Here is a 27,213-nt window from a genome sequence, read left to right as displayed (position 1 = left end):
TTTTTATATTCGTATTTCACTACCTTTCTGGGTAGTTGCATGTTTGTGTTATAGCCTACTTTACGATTTTAGTGAAACAAATAAGCATAGTTCGAATAACAGGGTGTACTGGGGGGTACTATACCCCCCAATGAAGACCCAGTACCTCCCAAAGGGACAGAAATATCAGTTTTGGGGGGGGTCAGATAATTTTTCTGATATTGTGAAAAAATATAATTAGAGTTACAATAGGCTACAAGTCAACTCCTATTTTCACTGTAGGAACATTTTAAGCGATTTCAGACACCCCTATTGTGGACCGTACCATTTTTAACCACCGTGGCTAGAAGCAACGGAGATAGAGAACGGTTTGCTGCTGACCTGCATGGATAAATGTAAGTTGCTAGCTGACGTCTAGCTTGTTGATTTTACAACCTTCATTTATTAACGTGTTTTGTTCTTTCATTGCTCATATCACATCTTCATACATTGAATTACCGGCTACTTACCTGCTACTTACCCATTGAGGCTAGTTAAGTGGACCTTAGTTACCAAGGTTAGTTAGCAAGGTTAGGTAGCAAGATAATTGCTAAAGCGCGGGCGCGATCGAACTGTGTGTGTTTGTGTGTGTGTGTGTGTGTGTGTGTGTGAGAGAGAGATAGAGAGAGAGAGAGGCGCGGGCGCGATCGAACTGTGTGTGTGTGTGTGTGTGTGTGTGTGTGTGAGAGAGAGAGAGAGAGAGAGAGAGAGAGAGAGAGAGAGAGAGAGAGAGAGAGAGCGCTGGTGCGATCGAACTGTGTGTGTGTGTGAGATAGTGATGGGCGGATCGATCCTGAAGTATCGATACTGACGTGGTATCGAAAAGGATCGATCCTCACACAAAAATATCGATCCAAATGTGTGTTTTTTTTTACCAGTAATTTTTTATTAATTTAGCATGCAATTCAGTGCCTAAAATAAGCTTCTAAGTGGAAAAATAAGCGAATGTTAGCGGGTAATTGTGTAGGATAGAACCTTTTCTCCTAGTCATCTGTATACAAGACGAAACCAATCAATCACAGAGAGCGTTCGATGCTGGTGCTTCGCTGAGCTCACAGGCCCAGTGCGTTTGGGAAACGAAGCCTTGCTTAGATGACAGAGAAACAATCGGGAGTTATTTCGCAATAAACAAACCAAAACTGTACATAATGGTTTAAAATGTTGACGTCAGTAAGACCTTTTTAATTAAATTAATATTTTTATTCAACAATGATCGATACATTAAATTGATCAAAAGTGACAGTCAAGGGTTTTACACTGTAAAAAAAAAAATCTACTTCATATAAATGCTGTTCTTTCAACTTTGTTCATCAAATAATTCTGCATAAAATGTATCATGGTTTCCAACAAAATATGAAACTGTTTTCAACACTGATAATAATAAGAAATGTTTCCTGAGCAGCAAATGAGCATATTAAAATGAATTATCATCATAACTGGAGTAATGATGCCGAAAATTTAGCTTTGATCACATGAATAAATTACAGTTTACTATGGCATAGAAAACAGAGAGCCTATGTTAAATTGTTAAATTGTAATATTACAGTTTTTACTAAGAGAAATAAAAATCTTACAGACCCCAAACTTTTGAACAGTAGGCTAGTACTATAATTTGGGTAGTTTTGTAAAAGTCACTGACTAATTAAAGGGGAGTTGAGAGCACAGATCACAAAATATTTAGGCCTAGTAGTCATGAAAACGTGTTCAGATTTAGCATATTAATGATGCATTCACCTCATAAATCATGACACACTGCTGTAAGTGCATACAAGTTCAAATGCATGCTTTTAAAATGAAAAAGTATCGGTATCGATATCGGCGATACTGGCCCTGTATTTACTTGGTATCGGATCGATACAGAAATTTGCAGTATCGCCCATCACTAGTGAGAGAGAGAGAGAGAGAGAGAGAGAGAGAGAGAGAGAGAGAGAGAGAGGCGCGGGCGCGATCGAACTGTGTGTGTGTGTGTGTGTGTGTGAGAGAGAGAGAGGCGCGGGCGCGATCGAACTGTGTGTGTGTGTGTGTGAGAGAGAGAGAGAGAGAGAGAGAGAGAGAGAGTCGCGGGTGCGATTGAACTGTGTGTGTGTGTGTGTGTGTGAGAGAGAGAGAGAGAGAGAGAGAGAGAGAGGCGCGGGCGCGATCGAACTGTGTGTGTGTGTGTGTGAGAGAGAGAGAGAGAGAGGCGCGGGCGCGATCGAACTGTGTGTGTGTGTGTGTGAGAGAGAGAGAGAGAGAGAGAGAGAGAGAGTCGCGGGTGCGATTGAACTGTGTGTGTGTGTGTGTGTGTGTGAGAGAGAGAGAGAGAGAGAGAGAGAGAGAGAGGCGCGGGCGCGATCGAACTGTGTGTGTGTGTGTGAGAGAGAGAGAGAGAGAGAGAGAGAGAGAGTCGCGGGTGCGATTGAACTGTGTGTGTGTGTGTGTGTGTGAGAGAGAGAGAGAGAGAGAGAGAGAGAGAGAGGCGCGGGCGCGATCGAACTGTGTGTGTGTGTGTGTGAGAGAGAGAGAGAGAGAGAGAGAGGCGCGGGCGCGATCGAACTGTGTGTGTGTGTGTGTGTGTGTGAGAGAGAGAGAGAGGCGCGGGCGCGATCGAACTGTGTGTGTGTGTGAGTGTGTGTGTGTGAGAGAGAGAGAGAGAGAGAGAGAGAGAGAGAGAGAGAGAGAGAGAGAGAGAGGCGCGGGCGCGATCGCGATCGAACTGTGTGTGTGTGTGTGAGAGAGAGAGAGAGAGAGAGAGAGAGAGAGAGAGAGAGAGAGAGAGAGAGAGAGAGAGAGAGAGAGAGAGGCGCGGGCGCGATCGAACTGTGTGTGTGTGTGTGTGTGTGAGAGAGAGAGAGAGAGAGAGAGAGAGAGAGAGAGAGAGAGAGAGAGAGAGAGAGTCGCGGGTGCGATTGAACTGTGTGTTTGTGTGTGAGTGTGTGTGTGTGAGAGAGAGAGAGAGAGAGAGAGAGAGAGAGAGAGTCGCGGGCGCGATCGAACTGTGTGTGTGTGTGTCCAATGACTAAATCTGTTCATATTTCCTCAAAACTCACTAGAAGACATCATTTGAGGGGTCTTTTTTTTTTATCTCCTGGGGTGCAAACCCCCAAGAATTGCTTTTTCACAAAGTACAATTTAATTATAGACTACACAGACTGTTGATAGTGATTACACAGAGAAAGGGTCCACAATTCACAAATTAAGACCCTCACCATCCAAAAACCCAGTTACATCTCTGATTTGACTCCCACTCCGTGTAATGTAGTGTAGAGAACAAAACACATTCAATGAAAACCGTAGCATTTTAAATTATGAATAATGTCCATGGCCCCCTTCCTGAAACCTCATGCCACCCCTTTGCCACCCCAGGTGGTAGTATGGTTTTTCATAGTATGCTCCTTAATCACATTAAAGATTGTGTTGATTTGACACTGACTACCATAGACTACAATGGAAAATTGGTTTCTGTTTATACAGTATATGAGAGGGTTGGGTCTTACCTCCAGGTCTTATGAAATCTAAAAATAAACCAAATCAATATTTCATGAAATAGGCAATAGGCTTCTTGAAAAGGTATTACTTTTACTAGTAATTAGAATGGTATTTCAGTGCACTTAACTTCTAACTTTTGGGAGTTGATCAAAACAGTTCTTTTCTGGATATATAATAACAATGAGATATTCTGTAGCCTACTGATTATCAGTTTGTCGCATGTTTAGACCTTGTACTGTATGTGTGTTGCACAACACATGTTGCACTTGGCGATCACGGTGGGGATTGATATGGTAGTGGACCATGATGGTCATAGAAGAAGTGAAGGGGCAGTACCCCCCAATAATGCTGGGGTAATTCACACTCTGCAAATAGGCTATGTAATTAAAATGACTACGAAAAACATAAAGGTAGTGGTACTACTGTTCATTTTAAAGTACCTTATTGGCATAATTGTGTTTACATACAATATCGCCAAACACAAAACAAATGACAACAAGAAACGGTAGAATTAGAGTAAGGATCTAATTATTATGTTATTATAATTATTATAAATGCTTTATTATTATTGGACACTTGATTCATAGCATGTTTTATATAGCCTACGTTAGAGTAGAATAACATGCTATGTATCGTTCTATTTAATCCTATCATTTATTTTAAATGGCATAAAAACATTCATCTACATTTCCAATCCACCCCTTCTAATACATGTTATTAATATGTAATTAAACATATTACATGTATTCACACTCATCTTTAATGTAATTACAAATTATGTGTATGCTATGCTAGTACACAGGCTAACTAATACTGATATTAATGTGCATTATAACGTAGTTCAAACAGGATTTATCATAACACGATTTTGAAGGAATTGTAAACAGGCGTTAAAGAGAGTACCTAATAAAAGTAGTTTGAGCCAATGGGATCGCTTGGGGTCCTGATGGAGGACCCGACTCGTCATCACAACTCTTAGCCAATCAAAACGAAGAAACGCTGTTTCCACCGTTGAAATAGAATAAGAGGCTAGAATGGAAAGTGATACTAAAGTGGGCGGGGTTTAGAGCGGCGCGGATAGTATCTCTACCTAATTATTATATATATAATGCAAGAATGGATATTCATTTTTTTCCCTCATGAAAGAATTCTCCTAACGTCCTACTTACACAAACCATCTAATATTTCAATGTGGCTCAATGGAGGATTCGTTCTCTGGGCCACCGAGCGCCCCCTGCTGGAACAACTGTGGTATGTCTCATTTAGAATCATTTGGGGCCCAGTGGTTTCTATGCAGGTAACCAGGAAGTGAACCACTGAAGCTCCTCCTCCCACGTGTATCCGCAGGAACCGGCGGCGGCGTGACGCGTGTGGAACAGACAGACCGACCGACAGAAACCGGAGGGAGAGAGTCAGGTATTTTGAATGATCAGATATCTAACATAGAGGTTTATATGGGTGTTTAAATATGATATTGAATACTTTGATGCTGTACTTCGACGTTTACCGTATTTATATAGTACTCAAATGTACTTCAAACAATAGGATAACACCTCCGGCCGTGTTACACGTTCGGAAAGCAGAGTAATACCATGGTACTTTGTTGTAGTTTTTGTTGGTGCGTCCTTGGAGGGTGTCGAAATCACCGATCATCAGGCGCTCGTGTGGACGCACTCATCCGGGCAGGACACACAGACGCACGAGCGCGCGCGCGCACACACACTCACACACGGGTCAGTCCCGGTTTTAACGGGAGTTTCTTTCCGCTGTTGCAGGACTGAAGATGGCAGATGATCCGAACGCGGCGGACAGAAACGTTGAGATCTGGAAGATCAAGAAACTCATCAAGAGTCTGGAAGCGGCGAGAGGGTGAGAGTTCGTGTCGAAGTGTGTGTTCGACCGTGTTTTGGAGATAAACAGGATGATTAGGTGTCTTAAAGTTGTTTTAAATGTGAGTTAGTACGGTGGTTTACATCTGGAATGGCAACTGAAAGGCTGTAGATTCAAACCACCACAATGGATCATTCATTACCTGCAACCATATGATTGCATATATAATCCACTTCATATATACAGTAGTCAACATTTGAAGTGGATCAAAACCTTTTATCAAAGTTATACATGCATTTTGAACAATACCCGTTCTTGTCTTAGGACAACTTTGATGAACTTTTTTGACCCACTTCAAATGTTGACTACTGTATATATGTGTGTATATATTTATATGTGTGTGTGTGTATATATGCATTTTCGTGTCTTTGATAAATAAAAAGTTAAAAAAGAACAGCATTTATTTAAAATAGAAATCTTCTGTAACAAAATACACTACCGTTTGTTCTTTTAAAAAAATATATTAATACTTTTATTCAGCAAGGACATGTTAAATTGCTAAAAAAAAATGATAGTAAAGATTCATATTGTTAAAAAAGATTTCTACTTTGAATAAATGGTTTTCTTTTTTAACTTTTTATTCATCAAAGAATCTAGAAAAAGTATCACAGGTTCCAAAAAAATATTAAGCAGCACAACTGTTTAGCATTTATAATAATTGAATATCAAATCAACATTAGAATGATTTCTGAAGGATCATGTGACATTAAATACTTGAGTAATGATGCTGAAAATTCAGCTTTGCGTCATGGCGATACATTATATTTTAAAGTATATTAAAATAGAAAGTTATTTTAAATTGTAATACTATTTCACAATATTAACAGTTTTTATTAATTTTTGATCAAGTACACGCTTAATGAGCATAAGAGACTACTTTCAAAACATTAAAAATAGTAATGTTTCCAAAATTTTGATTGGTACAGCTATATATATATATATATATATATATATGTGTGTATATATATATATGTATATGTCATTCATGTCTGAAGCACAAACGCTGCTGCAGAACAACACACAAACACACACACACACACACGTTTACTTAACTATCCAAATGGGGACATTCCATAGATGTAATGGTTTTACAGTTTTATTGCAGTTTTACATTTATCTTTATACCAGATTTACAAATGAGGACGTCCCAAAATGGAGGTTTTGGGGGATTTTTTTAGGTTTTGGTCATTTCTAAGTACAAATTTGCTCCAAAATATAGTTAAAGGTGCAGTGTGTGACTTTTAGCGACATCTAGCGGGTCGGTTGCTAGTTTACACTAAGGGCTCAGCGCACCGCTCACCCCTCCCTTTCGAAGAAGCTACCGTGGCGAAAACGGGACAAACATCGTCGTCTGAGACGGCAGAGAATAGCCAGTGTAAACCAAGTTTCTGTACCACAGTCCATTATAAACCACATCATGGATAAAGTTTACAAAGCCATAGTCAGGTGAGGATCAAGGGTCTTAATACGTAATATAATAATAGTAATTAGTTGATTGTCTCACGAACGTAACCAGCACATTTCTCCCCACATGGAAAACCCATAATACAGCGAGGGAGAAGAACCACATGAAACTATGCAACTATATATTTTTTCTAACAGGGTAGTAAAAGTTTAGCTGGCTAATATGAGCTGTTACTGTGGCTGAGCTGGTTAAAGCGTTAAGCCTTGTTTATACTGGACGCGTCCGCATGAACCCAAAGGTGTGTGCGGCAAAAATAACGTGATTGTAACAGCGCGCGCGCCTCCGCATCCCCTAGACACCATTTACTACACACAATAGGCTTTTTTACTCTGATTTTGGAAACTCGATCGACTTAAAATGCTTCCCAGATCGACGGGTTGGTGATTCCTGTAACTGTTTTACGGTCAATGACAAGAGTACTAATCAGCTGTCTCACGAACGTAACCAGCACATTTATCCCCACATAGCAAAGCCATAACACAGCGAGGGAGAAGAATTAAGTTACATGAAACAATCCAACTACATATTTTACACCACTGACAAGGGAAAAGTCACTACTCACGGTGTTTATGGCTAGCTTCTAGCTTTCTGCAGCTTCTCTTTCAAGGTAGTGACGAAACGCGCTCTGTAACGCTGTTTGTTCGCTGTCGGCTACGGTAGAAACATGACGTCACAATATGTCGACCTTCATAGAAGGGGATTCCCGCGGTTATGTAGATATAAATGCCTCATTCTAAGGTAATAAAAACATTACGGTTTATTAAGTAAGTTCTTTATACACCACTGAACACATAGTTATGGATGTCATATTGCATTTCTGTTAATAGATACTCAAATTTTTTACACATTGCACCTTTAAGTAGGTACACACACACACACAGACACCGACACCGATAGTTCAATTGAGATTTCATCCTAATCCCTAACATTCAAGCATGAGCAATAGTAATGTTGATTCCTGCCGTAGTAAAACCGCCAATAACTAGTTCCTCGAGCCGCAGGTCCGGGCAGCTCTCATGAGACTCTCTGATACGATCTGTGTGCGTTTAAGTTTTAAATCTCAGGGAGTTTCAAACAGGTGTGTTTAGTTAGGACCTCCTAATAACCATAATTACTCATTAAACAGTGCACTCATTATAAGTTCAGATAGGAGACTTATTCAAGGACACAACTGTTATTGTTCATGATCAGCTTGTGCTGGATTTGATCCTACAACCGACCTTCTGTCAGGCATGGGTTTTAAAATCGAGTTGGAGAGGAAGGAAATGCTTGTTTTCTACACTTCATACACCTGGCGTGTGTTAGGATGGAGGTAATACATCTGTGAGCTTTGTATCAAGGCTGAAGCTTGTGTACATTGGTCTATTTGAAGAATCACTACATGTGTTACAGAGCGTGTAAATGCGTCATCGGCATGAACGTTTGGCACTCATGCTTTCATTATGACAGGTAGTTAGTTGAGCTTCCCAACAATACAGACCTTCATTCAAGGGTAAATTCTCTGTGTGTGTGTGTGCAGGATGGTAGTAATTCATGCTCTCATGCACAAATGAATTGTCGAATCCCACATCAGAACCTGAAACTCTTTGTTTTCCATGCGTGAGTGCCGCTGACCTTCATGCCACGTGTTTGTGTGTAAATAAACTGAAGTGTGTTCTGCTCTCTCTGTGTTTTGACCCTGATTCCACCTCAGATCTCAGTGTGGACTGTATAAACTGAATGTTTGAAGTCAGTCTCTGTTTTAGCAGCTGTGTGTGTGTGTGTGTGTGTGTATGTATGTGTGTTTGCGTAAGAGAAATCTAGAAATGCCACTTTTGTCAGCTGACAGTACTGAGGCCTTTGACCTCTTTGTGTCTCTAACACTCTTTGACTCACAAAAGCTGATCCATAACATTCAGAGACGGCAATCCCAGAATGCATCGTGATGGAAAAATCCATCCAAGATAGCAAACAAACTGAAAAATGTTACACTTAATACAGAAATGTAATGATTAAAAAAACGATATTTCTGTGTGATATGTGCTGTTATGTTATTTATAATGTCAAACTGTTTTCATGGGAGCAAACCGAAAATAACAAAAGTCATACAGTTAACAAAAAAAACGATATATATAAGACATTTAACATTAATGCAAGACAAAATTCTAAAATGCAGTCAGGATTTATTTCATATAACTTATTTCTGTAGCATTCATCCAAGTCAATCTGACACTTGTAATTAATATAAGAGTTTATTACAGGCCTCATTTCAGAGGGTGGAATCTGACACTCTGAAATATTCAAATTGAGAGTCTCTTTTGCGTTAATGCATATTAAGTATTGCTGATTATGTAGTGATCCAGATCAGCCACTTATGAGGTTAATTTTCAGTTAAGATTCTTCCATTGCCTGTAACTCTGTGTCCTGCTGGCGGGTTTATTTATTCCCTTTTTCCCTATCAAATATTTTAGTAATCATCATAAATTAGGCATAATTTAAAAGCTTAAACGACTTTGAAAAAATGTTTTCAAATTGGATATTGTGTGTTACCATTGAAACCACTTTAAACCACTTAGCAGGATTACATTTTGTGATATCAATTTCAAATTTGGAACACAACTTGGTCTGATATTATAGCACATTATTTTGTGAAATACAGATTTGGCATAAAATAAATGTTTTGTTCAGTTCATTGCTTTACAGTTAAATTAAACTTCTATAACTTTCCATTATTTGAAGCTGCTTTCACTTCTGCAATAACCTGCTGAGTGTCTTCTTTTATAAGAGACTTTAGGTCTGTATTCCAAGGCATTCATGAACTACAACCATTTGTAGTTTAAAAAGGGCATTAAACGGGTTAAAATGCTGCCTCTCAAGAGTAAACCTCTCACGGCTCACTAGATCTTGGAATTAAGACACTGTTCTCTCTGTAAATGATTGAATTGACCGTGATATGTCAGTTTGACGGTTGTTTTGAGCTGAATAACATGGCCGTGTGTGTTTCTCTCTGTCAGTAATGGGACCAGCATGATCTCGCTCATCATTCCTCCTAAAGATCAGATCTCCAGGGTGTCCAAGATGTTGGCGGATGAGTTCGGGACCGCGTCAAACATCAAGAGTCGAGTGAACCGACTGTCAGTATTGGGAGCCATTACCTCAGTCCAGCAGAGACTCAAACTCTATAACAAAGGTGTGTTTGAGTGTGTGTGTGTGTGTGTGTGTGTGTGTGTACATGTTTCTCTATCCCGGTGGGGACTTAAACCTGAATGCACACAGACTCATGGGGACTCGTGTCACCAACTGCGGCTACACAAGCTTATAAATCATACAGAATGAGTTTTTTTTTGAAAATGTAAAAATGGAGAAAGTTTTATGTTATGGGAAGGTTTAGTGTAAAGCAGTGGTCTTCACTATTTTTTTCATGAGAGCCGCACTGATAGGACAAAGTCAGTAGGAGAGCCATTTTTACAGGAAAGTATAAAAAGTTACATCCAATCATAAATACCATGTCTGTTTATTAATATGTCACCCCTGAACATTCAATATGCAATGCAATAGAAAACATTTTTTTTAATGATTTACCAGTCAAATTTGTAACTGAGACTAGATGATTTCCCTTAATGACAAAAAAAGCAGGATTTCCAGAATAGATTCATCCCAGAATGACATTAAGTAATTTTTTTCTACATTAGCCCCTCATGTATCTAATCATCCAAGAGCACATGCGGCGTTAAGAGCTGGAAATACCGCCATAACTGGCAACTCCGCAGGGACTGGATATGTTTACATGCACAACTTTTTTTCAATCGGTCTGAATTCATTGTGATTGATTAATCTGAATGTATTGTAGTTTACATGAATGCTTAACATCGTGATATGATGCATGATAGGGGTGATGTGCACGTTTATAAGTCAAAAGATTCAAATTGGGAATAGGTTTTTTGACATTCGCACACTGCACAAATATACAAAGTTTCCCGCTGTTGTCGCGTAATAACCATTTTCCTACATTGGTTCTTTATTTGTTTTAAACCGCAGACTTAATATCAAATTCTGGTCATAATTTGGAGACTATTATGAACCGTTATGCCGTGCTGTTTGTATTGATCACGCAGTAAAAATGCCCAAAATCAGTCGTCTGTGGATGAGAATCTGAAACAAGGACTGGTGAGCCGTTGTCCTGCTTGACTTCACAGATACTGAGTGAAAGGAGAATTATAGAACGACGTGACACTCGTTTATACGACACTTTATTCATCAGAAGAACAGCGCGACGGACGGCGTCCTTTCAGTTTCGGTTTTCAATCGATCAAGTGAACATGTTCTCTCGATAAACCACCCCTTTCAATCCGATCAAAATTATTTGAAAATAGAGCTGACACTTTGAGTTTTTAATGGGTTATGTTATAGTCATGCTTCTTTTTAAATATTTTTATGAAATATCTGTAGTGACTGCTTGATCATATCACTGTATTATTTACCGCCATGCGAGCCACAAATGAAAGCTTGGCGAGCCGCGCAATGAGTAACACTGGTGTAAAGGGACAGAATATACAGTTTGGACAGTATAAAAACCATTCCGTCTATGGAAATTCCCCACAAAGACATTTATTCAAGATGATTTTAATGCACTTAAGCCATTAAGTTCCTAAAGATAGTTTCATGATCCGTTCTCGTCGTCTCGAGACCCATGTCTACAAGATCATAGACATTTTAATAGCGTCTCTCATTTAAACATCAGCAGATAAATCAGTGTTCGAACTGATAAAGATGATTCATTTTCAAACTCTGACTCAATGAATCATTTGCGTTATCACTCATTTTTATTTTAGAAAATGTTTCCGTAAAAATGCCTGTAGGAAAATATCGCTGACTATTAGAGTTACAAGTTAATTGCTATATATAAATCTAAATGATTTCATATTTTTCTTTTATGCGTTTATTTAGAGGAAAATGTGTGTGGTTTTTCGGAACAAGATTTGACTGCATTTATTTTACTTTTTGCATAACACATTTTAAATCTTGTTTATTTCAAATTATTTCCCTTTTAATTTCAGAATAAATGCATAATTATCAAAACTTCTTTTTTAGCCATATTGACCAGTAACTGTCATCTTTACTCAAGCTTATAATCCGAATGAGTTTTTTTTTTTTTAAATGTAAAAATGCAGAATGTTTTGTGTGATGGGTAGGTTTAGTGTAACAGAATATACATTTTGGACAGAATAAAAACCATTACGTCTACGGAGAGTCCCCATAAAGATAGTGTGTGAGTGTGTGTGTGTGTGTGTGTGTGTGTGTGTGTGTGTGTGTGTGTGTGTGTGTGTGTGTGTGTGTGTGTGTGTGTGTGTGTGTGTGTGTGTGTGTGTGTGTGTGTGTGTGTGTGTGTGTGTGTGTGTGTGTGTGTGTGTGTGTGTGAATGAGTGTGAATGAGTGTGTGTGTGTGTGAATGAGTGTCTGAGAGAGTGTGTTCTTTTTAATCACAGTCAAACGCCTGCATTTTTAAAGAGTACATTTGAGACAAAATCCTGTGTTGTTCTGACCGCTCGCGTATCACTGAGAGAGTTATTGAGTTGATGATATGAGAACAGGTTTGATAGACTCAAATTGTGTATGAAACCCTAACATTGTGCTTTCTAAGAAAACTTAGTGCTAAGTGCATACTTGACATATTTATGATGGAAAAATTGGTGCAGTTTTGTTAGAGGCTCTGCTAGCTATAATAGTGTTAATGGTTAAAAGGTTTGTTTTGATCATAAGATGGGATGTAATGTCAACTTGACCCTTCAAAATAATTTTTAGAATGCACATTCATGATCTTATTGTGCACAATTCATCTGTGCATGTCATTACAAAGCAAAAAATAGCTGGGTTCACACTGTACGATTTTGGCCGTCTGAGGCAAATTTTGAAAATCCTTAGATTCCTCTGATTCTAGGCTAAGATCTGAAGTATTTGATCGTTAGTTCGGCTTTAGTGATGTTTATTTAAAATGTAGCTTTTTTTAGGGCATATGCTGTAGATGGGAAATTAACATTAATCAATTGGCAATTCAGTCATTATTTTCTGTTACTGTTCATGTTGTCTTTATGAAATCTTGCCGGTTAGTGATGCACTGAAATTTAGTTGACCAAAAATATTCAGCCAGAAATTCAACAGGCCGAAAAACTAATTCTAGAAAGGAGCATTTTGCTTAATATATGCACTATTAATATATCTATTCATTATATATTTTAACTTAACCAGTCAATTGCTTGAATAAATCAGTCATTAAAACAAGTGTTCCGTTTAAAACGAATTGGAGTAGAAACATAATTATATAATTAAGAAGTTGACATAAAAACTTCCTTACGTACAATTAAAATGTTTATATACAAATCTGTTTTTGCTTAGAGTTGATTATTAAATACATTTGTATTTTTCGATTTTCAGCCAAATGAAAACTTTATTTGCGGTTTCAGTGTTTTGGGAAAAAATTCTATGTCCAATAGTTAACACAGCAGTTTAATGTCAGACAGTTAATGCTTTAAAGTCTATGGCAGCAAATGGCAAATAATGATAGATTTGAGAAAAATACGATCAATTCATGTTTTTTTTTTATCTCATTGAAAATTCTGGTTCACCCAGAAATGTGTGTCTGCACAGAAAAAAAATAGGTCGTGAAAGCCATTTCATGTCATTTTTGCTGAAATTTTCTTCACCAACCCCAGCCAGAGTCCAGCCAATGTCAGACAGCATAACACGCATGACATATTCATCCGGTATTGATGGTTTCGGTGTGTTTGGCGTCTCTTGTCTCCTGCAGTGCCCCATAATGGTCTGGTGGTTTACTGCGGCACCATAGTGACGGATGAAGGCAAAGAGAAGAAAGTGAACATCGACTTTGAGCCGTTCAAACCCATCAACACCTCCCTGTACCTCTGTGACAACAAGTTCCACACGGAGGTAAATCCCAATCCAAATGAAGCGTTTCATAAAGCTCATCGTGTTCCAGACGCTGTATAATCTTGTCTTTCTCTAGGCTCTGACGGCATTATTGTCGGATGACAGTAAGTTTGGGTTCATAGTCATTGATGGTAGTGGAGCTCTGTTCGGCACTCTACAGGGAAACACCAGAGACGTGCTGCACAAGTTTACTGTGGACCTTCCTAAAAAACACGGTAATCATGCCTAGACACTTAACCTTGATGTTTTTGTTTTCTAGGACTATATTCACATTATATGTAAGATTCGCCAATATAAAATCAAGATGGTTTTGATGCACTTTGTATTTATTTAGCCATTAAGTTCCTAAAGATAGTTTCATGATCCGTTCTCGTCGTCTCGAGACCCATGACTACAAGATCATAGACATTTTAATAGCGTCTCTCATTTAAACATCAGCAGATAAATCAGTGTTCGAACTGATAAAGATGATTCATTTGCATTATCACTCATTTTTATTTTAGAAAATGTTTCCGTAAAAATGCCTGTTGGAAAATATCGCTGACTATTAGAGTTACAAGTTAATTGCTGTATATAAATCTAAATGATTTCCTATTTTTCTTTTATGTGTTTTTTTTTTTATGGAAAATGTGCGTGATTTTTCGGAACAAGATTTGACTGCATTTATTTTACTTTTTGCATAACACATTTTAAAACTTGTTTGTTTCAAATTATTTCCCTTTTAATTTTAGAATAAATGCATAATTATTAAAACTTCTTTTTTTAGCCATATTGTCCAGTAACAGTGTAATCTTTTCTCATGTTTCTCTGGTCTTCTGCTCTTGAATGTTATTTAACACATTCAATATACAGATTTTGCTTATATCAGCACAATAAGCTTTTTATTGGCTTTCCTTAAACGCAACATTATTTTATCGGCAAAATCCAATATCGATCAACCTTTTATTCTTATGTATAGATATGTTATTACATACTGTAAAAGTTTGAGTAAAAGAGATGCATGATTTATTTTGAGGTTGTCTGGTGTTATGTTCTATATGGACATATAGTATTAATTGTATTTGTTCAGGTCTTACATTTTTTTTGAAGAATAGAATGAAGATGACCAGTTCTCACACTGAGACACTAAAGTAAACGTTTCACTAGTTTGTTAAACTTCAAGGCACATTTCATCCAAAAGTGAAAGTTAGTTTATCATTTACTCACTCTTATGTGATTTCATTCAAACATGTAAGACTTTCGTTCATCTTCGAAACACAAATGAAGATCTTTTTAATGAAATCTGAGAGATTTCTGTCCTTCTATTGACGATTTATTCACTCAAAAGACACTTCAAAATGTTCATAAAGAGATATAAAATAAAATCATATAAATTGTTGTGTGACACGAGAATGAAACTCATTGGTTCTCTTGCTTGAGATTCCGTGACCAAATTTGAATGATGTAAACATTGTTCGCTGCTCAATGTTTATTTGTGAACAAAAGCCTTAATTAAATTTATTCATTATATAAAGTTATTGTATCTCCTCAGAAGACTTTAATTAAACTGCTCAATTCATATGATTTTATTTTAACATCTCTTTATGAAAGTTTTGACAGTCAGAGTCTCTCACAGAAAAACAGAAATCTGTCAGATTTCATAAAATAAAATCTTCATTTGTGTTCTGAAGATGAACGAAAGTCTTACAGGTTTGGAAAAAAAATTGAGGGTGAATGATTAATGACTTTCATGGCTAAACTATCCCTTTAAGTGGTGCATATATAAACATATATATTCCACTTTGTGTGTCAGGAAGAGGAGGTCAGTCCGCGCTGCGTTTCGCTCGGTTAAGGATGGAGAAAAGACACAATTACGTGAGGAAAGTGGCAGAGACGGCCGTGCAGCTTTTCGTGTCCAGTGATAAAGTCAACGTGGCCGGAATGGTTCTGGCCGGATCCGCTGACTTTAAAACAGAGCTCAGCCAATCGGACATGTTCGACCCGGTAAGAAGAAAGTGTGTCGGTTGCCTGTTGTTGACTCTGATTCGTTGAATAAAAGTCCTTGTAGAAACTCTATTATGGCTTAATTTCCAATAGAATTCAGAATACTGCATAATTAAAACATAGTGTGTAAATCGACATTACATTATATTGCAGAAAAAACAATAGTATGCTGTTTTTTTTATCATTGGATCTGAACAAATTGCAGGTTTTTTGTGATTGGCTCTCTCTAACGTCAGTTGGTTGTCTATGATTGGTTGCAGAGGTTGCAAGCGAAAGTGTTGAAGCTGGTCGACATCTCTTACGGAGGAGAAAACGGCTTCAATCAGGCCATTGAGCTCTCCGCTGAAGTCCTGTCCAACGTCAAATTCATACAGGAGAAAAAGTTGATAGGTAAATATCGATTCTCATAAACATACAATCCTGTATCAATAAAGTCTGCAACAAGACCACAGTCTAGTTCTGCATTCAGAAATCATTCTGAAATCCAAGCAACAGTAGTTTTGCATGTGCAAACATACGTGGGTCTTTAAAAATTGTTACATTTAGTTTTATAAAATTTAAGGCCATAAAAAGGCCACTTAAATGTTTTAAATGGAATAATTCTAAATTATCCTATCAAAAGATCTCAAATTTGGGAATCGTGATACAGCCTAATATGAATATTAAACTTCAAAAGGTGACGATTGAATTTGTTAAATGTGTGCACTGCTCAAAGTCAAGAAGTGTCATTTCAAAATAAGAGTCCTGGTGTATTAAAGGCTTGTTTATAATTAAAAGTTCTGCATTATGCTTTTTCACCCTGGTTATTATTTGCATGTTTTGTAACACAATAAACGAGTTGCCGATTAATTCAATGTAAACTTTCTTGGCTGCCCGTCACAGGAAGTAAAGACTAAGAACATTATTCACAACAGATTAATTACACAAATTTGACTAGTTTCAGCACAATAATCTTTTTATTGCATTTCTTTAAACATATTATAATAAAATAATATTTCAAGAAAATAATAATTTTGTATTAATCTAATATTATGGTTTTCATCTAATTTTTGTATTTTATTTACACTTTGTTTTCAATTAACAAAAATGTTTTACTAGTTTTAGTTAATAAGAACCCGGGTTCTTCATATGATGTACACCAGATCTTCTAATTCCTCTCTGGCAAATTCAACTCTTCTACTACCCTGTTTCCTTTAGACATTTTAAAAGACAATGTAGGATGAAGCTTATGAAAAACTAAAGGAAATGTTTCACAAGTGTGTTACCCTAAGTGTATTTGAAAGCATTAATGGTGGCGCTGTCTGTCTGTCTCAGGGCGATACTTCGACGAGATCAGTCAGGACACAGGGAAGTATTGCTTTGGCGTGGAGGACACACTGAAGGCGCTAGAAATGGGAGCCGTTGAAATTCTCATTGTCTATGAAAATTTGGAGACTATGAGATACGTCCTGAGATTGCATGGCGCAGAGGTCACGGACTCGGAGAACGGTACATGAACACACACATGGGATTGGTCGAGAATCTTACACGCACGTTTATTACGAACACATAGTCTCAGATTCAAGATCCTTTCATGTTCCTGTCAGTCAGCACTTGTAGAGCAGTTCAAATAAGCTTTAAATCACTTCAGGAATTATAATATGGACACATTCGTTCCTGTTTTCTGATTGGTCAGTCCAGTCTTCCAGTGATGATGTAACAGTTATATGTGACAATATCACTGTTATTTTAATATCATTGAGATACTGTTATAGATTTTAATTATAATTGTTTTTTTTTGTTTATCATTTTTTTAAATGTCTATATAGATTTTATTAACCCTTATGGCGCCACGGTCGAGTTTACTCAACAAGATGCGGCACTGAATAAAACGACCGATTTTGTCAAATAGTGTGTCAAATTTCGTTCGACCTCCCCTCTACTAGATGGCAGACATGTCATACTTCATCCCTGACTCAAAAAAACGTCATGGTTCTATACAAAATCTTCGAGCTAGAGCGCATTGAATCAGTGTAAACAAAAGCGGAGCTAGTGTGCGAGTGAGCCATTTTATCAGAGCAATATTGTCAATGTCAGCGAGTATTTGCATTAGATTATTATTATTATTATTATCTAATGGCATCAATAAAGCTTAGCCGCAAGTGTTGGGTCTTATCGTGGACCCTGATTCTGAAGGGGAATATCTGCATTCAGAAGATGACGGTGATTCTGAAAGTGAAAGTATAGCCCTACACAAAGCACAAACGGTGAATCCTTTGCCGGTGGAACAATGTTTCCCGGGGTCGGAGTGTTCATCGCGAAGTTAGCAGGCGTGTTAGTGTTGTGGGGAATGAGGCTGGAGATTTTTTACCGCGCTAGCCACGTAGATTTGTCTTCTGACCGTGTGCCTCTCCGCAATCGCAGCGACAGTATTGTGGTGGAGACTTTGCCTAATGCCACTGGGTATGTTAGACGAGGTCGAAGTATTCATAGGACAGTTAGGGGGCAACGTGGAGGCAGGGTGGGGAGTCACAATGACAGTAGTCCGAGCTGTGCACACTCGGCGCGCGCGTGAGGCAGATCTGGCCGCGCTGCTCGTAGCAGGAGCAGAGTCGGTGTGACTCCGGGCAGAGGGGCTATTATGCATAGTCTATCACAAGCATATGAATAATATATAAGCATATGAATCAGAGTGCCTACTCTATGTAGTAAATGGAAAATCTCTACAGCAAAAGGCAAACCGCTACATGCATATGGTTTGTTTCTACTAGTGTTGTCACGATACTAGAATTTCTAACTTCGATACGATACCTTGAAAAATATCGATATTCGATACCATTTTCGATACCACAGAGAAAAAAATTGCCACAATATTAAGGGGGTCTTTTTTTTATTTAAAGCTAAATATTACAAGTCTAGAACATGACAATGAGGTATATTTTACATGAACAAAAATGTCCTGAGTTCTATCTGTTAATATTTTTTCCTTGGACCAGAGCTAACATGATCCGTTGTGTTTTTATTACCTACTGTTATCAAAGATTAAAATATACTGTAACAAATGCATTGGTCATCGGTCATAAATGCTGGTTAATACATTAACTTAATTTGATGAACAGATTTAAACGCAAACGTGTGTGCATCACACGCGGAAACAATGCTCACTGGATCAGCATCTAGTCAAGTTACCTTTATTTATATATTGCTTTTAATAATACAGATTGTGTCGAAGCACTTAACTGTATCAAATTGGAGGATAGAGTGTCAGTAATGTATAATAATAAGGTTAAACATTCAATTTTCAGTTAAAGGCATTTCATTATTGAATTCAGAGATGCCATTGTCTAGCTCAGTTTAGTTTAATTAGTATATGTGTAATCAAATTGATGATAATCGCTAATGAAGGCAAATTGCAGAATTAAATAATAATTTTTGAATAAAGTTAAACAGACACAAGTTAATTTACATCTGACCACAGTTACAATATTTACTTGTCTACGATTCCTCAGTCAGATTATGTTAACTTTAAGAATTACAGTGAAAAAACGAAACACAGACTCATATCAACAACAATACTAGGCCATCTTGGTTAATGTTTCAGAAAAGTTAAAATGAGAAGAGTTACAGTGTTTTAGGATGTTTTTAGCAGTGGTGCAGGTCTGTCCAAAAAACAAACACCCCTGATGCTGAGCATATGCTTGCTAAATGGTACCCCTGGAGCCAATTCCTTAAATGTTTTCATCTATAAAATAATTTTACAAAATGAGTGATGAGAGGGATATTGATAGTCAAACAATCTTTTGGGTGCCCGCAGCCCGCTCGCAGTGTGAAGCGCGTGTCCGCGCTATTCTCCGACATGCCCGCTCGCGGTGTGTAGCGCGTGTCCTGTCCACGCCATTCTCCGACTACGACATGCCCGCTCGCGGTGTTCTTTATCAATCAACCAAAGCCGGTCGCGGGGACGCCGCACTCGCCATCTTTCCATTCACTTTTGCTATTTAACCAGAGCGAATGAGACGAGTGCGTCACGTGTGGTGTTTGTCAACGCGCCTTTGGAGAGAAGTGAAAGTGACTGCTCGGCTAGTATTGGTGTATCGATACTTCGGGAAATTAGTATTGGTACCGTTCAGATATTTCAGTATCGATATTTATCGAAATATCGATATTTTTGACAACACTAGTTTCTACCATTCATTAGTAATGATTTACACTGGTTTTGATTTGTTCACTACTTACTATTTACCTGAGCATTCAGTATTGTGCAATAAAGCATACAGAAGGTGAGGGACATTTTGGGGGGGAAAGAAGTTCTGCATTTTATCATTTAAACGTGACTTTTCTTGAAAATTCTATAATCCAAGGTGGCCGCCACCATATGATGTCATAATATGCAAATTAGATAGGAAAATGTAATCCCTACATAAACTTTGGGTCATCCTTAATATTTCTCTAATTTCCAGAAAGTCTCTATCTTTTATCACTTTTAAGATACAGCCTTTTGAAATTAAGATGTCAAGATCGAACGTTTTAGGAAAAAAACTCTGGCGCCTAAAGGGTTCATTTGTTTCAGTTGTACATACTATAAAGCATAAAGTTAACTAAATTAAAATGTGAAATTGCTGATTTTTTTTAACATAATGGCAGTTTTTTTACAATAAGATTTCATTTGTTCATATTAGATAACTGTACAATTTATCATGAACTAATAATGCAAAATATCTTTAAAGCATTAATTAATCTTAGTTAATGTTAATTTCAATATTTAATAATACATTATTAAAATGATTCTGTTAATATTATTTAATAGACACAAACTAACAATGAGTAAGTATATTGTGTATTATGTTGACAAAGATAAATAAATACTGTAACAAATGTATTGCTCATTGTTAGTTAATGCATTAACTAATGTTATACAATCAGACGTTATTGTAAAGAACTATATTCACTGTTTCCTCTTGTCCCGTATAACTGTTTTGAAGTGTGTTCGGTGTAAACACGAGTTTTAAACTTGCATTCAGTCTTTTTTACTGCAGGTTGTTGCTTCAACAGATTGTGTCAAGCGGAAGTGTTTTCTGTAATGTCTCCACACTGTTGTGTTTCAGACGAGAAAGTCATTTATTTGACCCCTGAACAAGAGAAGGACAAGTCCCACTTCATAGACAAAGAGGTGTGTGTGTGTGTGTGTGTGTGTGTGTGTGTGTGTGTGTGTGTGTGTGTGTGTGTGTGTGTGTGTGTGTGTGTGTGTGTGTGTGTGTGTGTGTGTGTGTGTGTGTGTGTGTGTGTTAAAGGTCGCGATTAACCACCCTAACACTAGCTACGTTTACATGGACACCTTTTGGTTCAAACGGAATGAAATCAATCTGACTGATGAATCCGAACACGGTGTTTACATGAACGATAAATAAAGTAATCGGGTTGATGTACGCGTTTATGTCACAAACTTCAAATGACAGTTTTTTTGACATGCGCACACTGCACGAATACTGCCGCTGTTCGCGCATAACTATTCTCCTCTATTGTTTCTGTATTTGTTTTAAACGGCAGACTTAATATTTATCCGTCTCCGGTCATGATTTGGAGACAATGAGCATAAGAACCATTTTGCCGCTGCTTATATTTATCACGACGTAAAACCCAGACGTCTGTGGATGAGAGTCTGAAACAAGGACTGGTGACGTTGTCCTGCTCCACTTCACACACGCTGAGTGAAATGAGAATTTTAGAATAACGGGACGCTCATTTAGATGACACTTTATTCAACAGGAAGAACAGCTCGTTCCGTACGTCAAACGTCATTAAGCTATTTTAACGTCACTGCACATGCGCAATCCTTTTAATTTCGGTTTTCAATCCGATCAAGTGTTTACATGTTCTCTCGATCGGATTACAAAAGGAATAAACCACACCTTTCAATCCGATCGAAATTCCAATCGGATCGAGCTCAATCAGATCGATTAAGGCGTTTACATGAAGGTTTTGTAGTCCGTCAATCCGATTATAAGGGTCCATGTAAACGCAGCTACTGTTACACAGTTGACGGCCCATTCATTTCTAACAGTGGATGGACAGGTATAATGTTTCCTGTGCCACTGATCATTTGTTTGATTTGTGTTTGTGATTCAGACGGGTCAGGAACACGAGCTCATCGAGGTCATGCCGCTGCTGGAGTGGTTCGCCAACAGCTATAAGAAGTTTGGAGCCACTCTGGAGATCGTGACTGATAAAAGTCAGGAGGGGTCGCAGTTCGTCAAGGGTTTCGGAGGAATCGGAGGTGACACTACATCTGGATTTATTTCATTTGTTTCTGGTTTTTGGTGATTTATATATAATCATGTCAGGTGTTGATATAGAAGTTTTTTTTTAAACAAAATGTCTTGCTCTCTCAGGTATTTTGCGGTACCGAGTGGATTTCCAGGGGTTGGATTACCAAGGAGAAGAAGATGAGTTTTTTGACTTGGATGACTACTAGGTAGTCGAGACCAAGTTAGAGAGAAATAAGTGCAGGTTTGAGGAATTATAGAAAGAAAAATGTCTCTTTCTTACCGAAAACATGTGCACTCAATACTAAAAAAAACAAAAAAACAGACAGTTTCAGAAGAGAAGTGTGTCGTCTGTCAATCAAGTGAACGACAGAGCCATTCATGAACAAAATTCATGAAGCCCCGCCTTAGAGCATTCTGATTGGACAGGACTCATTTTGTTTATTCTCTTCCCGTTTGAATTAAATTCGTAAAAATATCTTTCAGACTGTTTGGACTCATTTTGAAATGTTTCTTTTTCTTTTTATCCTCTGTTTTCTGTTCTCCCCCCCATCTTTTTCCACCCTAAATCCACCACTAGTTCTCTTCTTTTGAGTTTTTTTTATTGGCAATTGCTGCTGCTGTATTTTATGACAGTGTGGTATTTTTTACATGGGTTTATGTAAGGAATGGGGGAGAAACAAAATAAATTTGAAAATGCTGAAACTTCTCTGTGTGTCCTGTTTTACTTAAGAGTGCTCTCTATATTCAATTATTCTCTGAAATCTCACCTTGTGCTTCTAGATTATTACGTTTTATGAATAATGGAAAAATCAGAATTATTTTTCTGTCCCGGACTGCAAAGACTTTTCTCATTATTATTATTACATCAGCTAAGAAATACAATTACTATTGGCAGTTGACCAGTATGGGTTAAAATAGCCTATGTTGATGCTGTTATTTATATGAGTGGTGGCAAAGGGCCGATTGTAATACCAATACATGGGCCTGGCACTAGTAAAATAGCATTGAAGAGAAGTGAGTTTCCGTGGGGGGAGAAAAAAAAAGATCATTTTATTTCAAGGAATAAAAAATTTTTTTTTTAAAAATGAAAGTTATTAAATAAATACATCTAATATTATCATAATATAGTGTTAAGAAAAAATAATAGAAAGAATATTAATATTTTATGCATATTTTTCACATTATAAATTGACATTTTATAGATGAAAATGTTTAAATGTTTGGCTGCTTTTCGAATTCTACATGATTCTTTTGAATTCTAAATGATTTCTGTAAATCCAGTGATCAAGCTGTGTCGGTCTCGTGTTTTAATTTTTTTTTTTTTTTTTTTTTTAATGGCTGGTCTGTGTGCAATTCCACAAACCTGGAAGACCTGAACATAGATAAACAGTCGATTTTTAGAAAGGAAAAATTAAAAGATAAAAAAGTAATAAGGAGAATCAATTAATTATGAATAATTTACTGCCAGAGTAACATGAAATTATAAAAAAGTAATTATAGTCTGATCACAAGTATTTAAAAAATGTACGCGTTTTGATTAGTTTGTTTGTTTTGCTCACTCTCTCTACTGATGGGGAAAGACCCAAAACAGAAGATGCCAATCACCTGAAAGCATGCTTCACCACAAAATTTCTCATCTCCGTTTGGAAAAAAATATATTATAAAATAAATTATATATATATATATATATATATATATATATAGTACACACACACACACACACACATATATTGCAAGCAAACAGCAAATCAAAACAGAAAAATAGTATATATTTATATTGTATATATTATATTTATATTAAAAAAAGATATATATAAAAAGTAAAATAATATATTTTATGAATGCATTTAAAACAAATGCTCTTGTGCGAAGCTGTGGACTGTGGAGTAGGACTCTTATTCTGCTCTAATTCCCTTGAGTCTCCATGTAATGTAGGCTAATGTTGTTTCTCACTTCACTCGGGTTCACGGACGGGTTTCCATTTTCACGGTTGGATTCAACCAGAACAACAATAATAATATGGATCCGGACATGGAGGACAAAACTCTGGAGCTGATGGTACGTGAGGACCAACAAATAAGACACTGTCTGAATATATGATACTCGTGCTGCTGGTGTGGTGTTTGTTTTTATTATAATGCAGTATCACGCGGGCTAGAGAGGGAGGAGGACAAAAACACAACAGCGGCCCGAATCGATATAAAACATTCGACTGTTATCATGTTGCGATATAATGGTTTGTTTTAGTTTTGTCACTAAACCGACTTTCCGCTCTCGATTTGACGAGTAACGTTACATCGCGTATGAATGTCGAGGAAGCGTTTGGAGGATCGGAGAGTCATTGCGGCACCGCTGCGTCATATATCATATATCTCTATATGCGCTTCATATGGCATACACATATGCACTTGATGTGTTGTGCACAGCACAGTCTGTTTGGCGTTCATGTATTGCACAATTAATCTTTATATATTAAGCATTCAATAGGCGCTTCATATATCATATTATATAGTCTGTATAAGCTATGTTTGCATCATTGAATAATTTTCCTGTTATTGTAAAACTGCTTTGGAACAATCTGTATTGTGTAAAGCGCTATATAAATAAAAGTGACTTGCCTTGAGCTTCAAGTAATGAACAATCTATATGCGCCTCATGTATTACATATGAGCTTCATATATCACACTGGCTATATGGGCTTCATGTATTAAATAATCTATATGGGCTTCATATATTAAACAATATATGCTCTTCATTTATTAAACAATATATATATATGAGCTTATATATCACGTATAGTTTATATGAGCCTTATTTACTGTATCACAAATATTCGATAAGCACTTTGTATATTCAAATATACGCCTCGTATATTAAACAATCTATAGCCTATGTGCTTCATATATCACATACCGGTAATCTATAGGAGCTTCATATATTAAATGATATGATTCATATATTAAATAATATATATGTGCTACATATATAGTCTATACAAGCTTAATTTATTAAACAATCTAAATGTGATTCTTCTATGAAATAATTAAATGTGCTAGCCTATATGAAATAATCTCTATGTGCTTCATACATTAAAGAATCTCCATGTGCTTCATATATTAAATGATCTAAATGTGCTTCATTTATTAAACAATTTCTTATGTGCTTCATATATTAAACAATCTTTATGTGTTTCATATATCACCTAGTCTATGATCTTTATGTGCCACATGCAGTGTTTATAAGCTTCATATATGATAAAATCTATATGTTCTTCATTACACCGTTTATATATTATGCTTCATTTATTAGTCTTTACATGTGGTTCATGCATACAGAGTTGTGAAAATCGCTATCCAAATGAAACCAACTTGTTATATCACAATCTACATGCTGAATCCAAATATTCAGAATCTGTTTGTGCTTAATAAACCCTTCACAACATACAGTATATGCCCTTCAATAACTTTCCAATATGTTTTTAATGCCACTTTTCTGTCCCATATGTCATCATATACAGTCTGTGTGTACAGTATATTTCTATTATAGTCTATATATTCTATAGACGTACTTCATATATAACATAATATCTATATGTGCATCATGTTACACAGTCTATACGATGCTAATGTGAGTATGATTTTGTGCATGCGCATAATACATCTACTAAATGACTGATTAGCAATGTTTACATTATTTAGTTCCCAAACTATTTCTACATGTCTGTCCCGCCTAAGTCTTCATCTGCACAGATGAATCTAAACGATGCACAAGAGGCTAGCCAGCTCGGTCTCTCCAGACCTGTCGTGATTATGCTGATCTTCGTCTCGGGTCATGTTAGGTTAAGCCTAACAACACCCTCTCTGTTAGGCCACAAGGCCAGCTGCCTGGAGAAACACTGCCTGGTTTGTTTTGAACGGGATTTAGAGTTTATTCTTTTATTACAGGTTTTGGATACAGATCTCTGAACGGTTATTATTAGTTTGTGAACTAGTAAGATCAGAGATGGTAAGACATGAAATGCCCAAATTGACTCACTTCAATTTAAGGTTTAAATAACCAATTTTATCTAATTAGCTTGATTTATATTCTTTTATAAATTGAAATAATATGAATTATTAATATATTGGTCAACTCCACCTCCCCGGCAAAAAACAACAAACAAATACAATGTGGTATGTTGTATATGCAGTTGTTTTAATAGAGGGAAACAAGATACATTTGTAGTCTCAGTATTATTTGTTCTTCAGGCATTCTTCTTTAAACACAATAACTATAACCAGCTGTTTGAAAAGTGACTTCGTTTGTTTTTTGACCATTTAAAATGGATACAATTTGGACATGGAGTTGCATTTGGGTCCCCATATATATGGGACTGAACCATATAGGGCCTTAAAAATGAAGATTACAAAAGAAAAGTTTGAGAATCTAGAAGGCTATTGAGATATCTTTAATACTTTTAGAGTTACGGCCACGCAAACTTTGGAAAAAGACACTTTATGGCACTCAGACTGGTTTGTTCTATGCAATTGTGTCGATAGAAAAAAACCGAGATGCATTTCTGGTTTCAACATTATTTGTCCTTTCGATATTCCTCTTTGAAAGAAGAAAGTATCAACTGTATGCGAAGTGACCCACGTTTGGATTTTGACCACTGAAAAGATGTGCAATTTACTCATGGAGCCACATTGAAATCCCCATAACTCTGGAAATGAACCATATTGGGCCTTAAAAATTAAGATACCAAAAGAATAGTATGTTAAGAGATCTTTAATACTTCTTGAGTTGCATGCATGCAAACTGCGGGCAAAAAAAAACCACAAAAAGGTTTTTTCCCATCTTTGAACTGTCACCGTTGGCATATAATGCAACAAAGATAGCTAAAGTCAACAGATTTGACTAATTAAAGGAAAAATACTGATGCTGCCAACTTTTTAAAGTCATTTTTACCCCCTGTAAGTCGGCACCAAATCTCAGGTGAAATTTGTCATTTTGACAAAGGGGGAAGTTTCTGAAATTTGATTGATTTGACACGGAATTGCCCATATTATATTAATAATTATCAACATAATATAATATTAATAAGTAATAAATAAATTACTTATTTCTGAAAGATCATGGCTGGTATAAATTCCATTTTAAAATATATTCAAATAGAAAAGTAATTTTAGATTGTAATAATATTATCATTTTGATCAAATAAATGCTGCCATGGTGAGCATC

At 36.8% G+C, this 27,213-nt stretch overlaps 2 protein-coding genes across 3 annotated transcripts in view; both read left to right on the top strand.

Moving 5' to 3' along the window:
• Positions 1-324: 324 nt before the first annotated feature.
• Positions 325-22,699, top strand: etf1a (eukaryotic translation termination factor 1a). Its single transcript, XM_077247340.1, has 12 exons — positions 325-374; positions 4,770-4,902; positions 5,262-5,355; positions 9,835-10,010; positions 13,626-13,765; positions 13,842-13,980; positions 15,558-15,748; positions 16,009-16,138; positions 17,063-17,236; positions 20,833-20,897; positions 21,854-22,001; positions 22,117-22,699. The coding sequence occupies exons 3-12, from the start codon at positions 5,270-5,272 to the stop codon at positions 22,197-22,199; spliced, it is 1,332 nt and encodes a 443-aa protein (XP_077103455.1). The 5' UTR covers positions 325-374; positions 4,770-4,902; positions 5,262-5,269; the 3' UTR covers positions 22,200-22,699.
• Positions 22,700-23,881: 1,182 nt separating this feature from the next.
• The window catches only part of fbxw11a (F-box and WD repeat domain containing 11a), a 29,259-nt gene continuing 25,927 nt past the window's right edge, over positions 23,882-27,213 (top strand). Inside the window, exon 1 of one of the 2 annotated variants that reach the window (XM_077247339.1) lies at positions 23,882-24,051. In XM_077247339.1, coding sequence (XP_077103454.1) covers positions 24,013-24,051 — 39 coding nt within the window. In that variant the 5' untranslated portion in view covers positions 23,882-24,012. The remainder of the gene's footprint in view (positions 24,052-27,213) is intronic. The other variant, XM_077247338.1, reaches the window with a different exon arrangement.

This window comes from Siphateles boraxobius, unplaced genomic scaffold, assembly GCF_051911475.1.
Source record: "Siphateles boraxobius isolate OS27281-9 unplaced genomic scaffold, OSU_SipBor_1 3, whole genome shotgun sequence".
NCBI lineage: Eukaryota > Metazoa > Chordata > Actinopteri > Cypriniformes > Leuciscidae > Siphateles > Siphateles boraxobius.
The sequence above is the reverse complement of the archived record's forward strand: the minus strand, read 5'-3'. Positions and strand labels throughout refer to the sequence as shown.

Coding starts and splice junctions, on each gene's coding strand:
- etf1a (XM_077247340.1), top strand. CDS start 5,270: ATGGCAGATGATCCGAACGCGGCGGACAGAAACGTTGAGATCTGGAAG. Junction 13,766..13,841: donor ACAACAAGTTCCACACGGAG/GTAAATCCCAAT, acceptor GTCTTTCTCTAG/GCTCTGACGGCATTATTGTC. Junction 16,139..17,062: donor ACAGGAGAAAAAGTTGATAG/GTAAATATCGAT, acceptor TGTCTGTCTCAG/GGCGATACTTCGACGAGATC.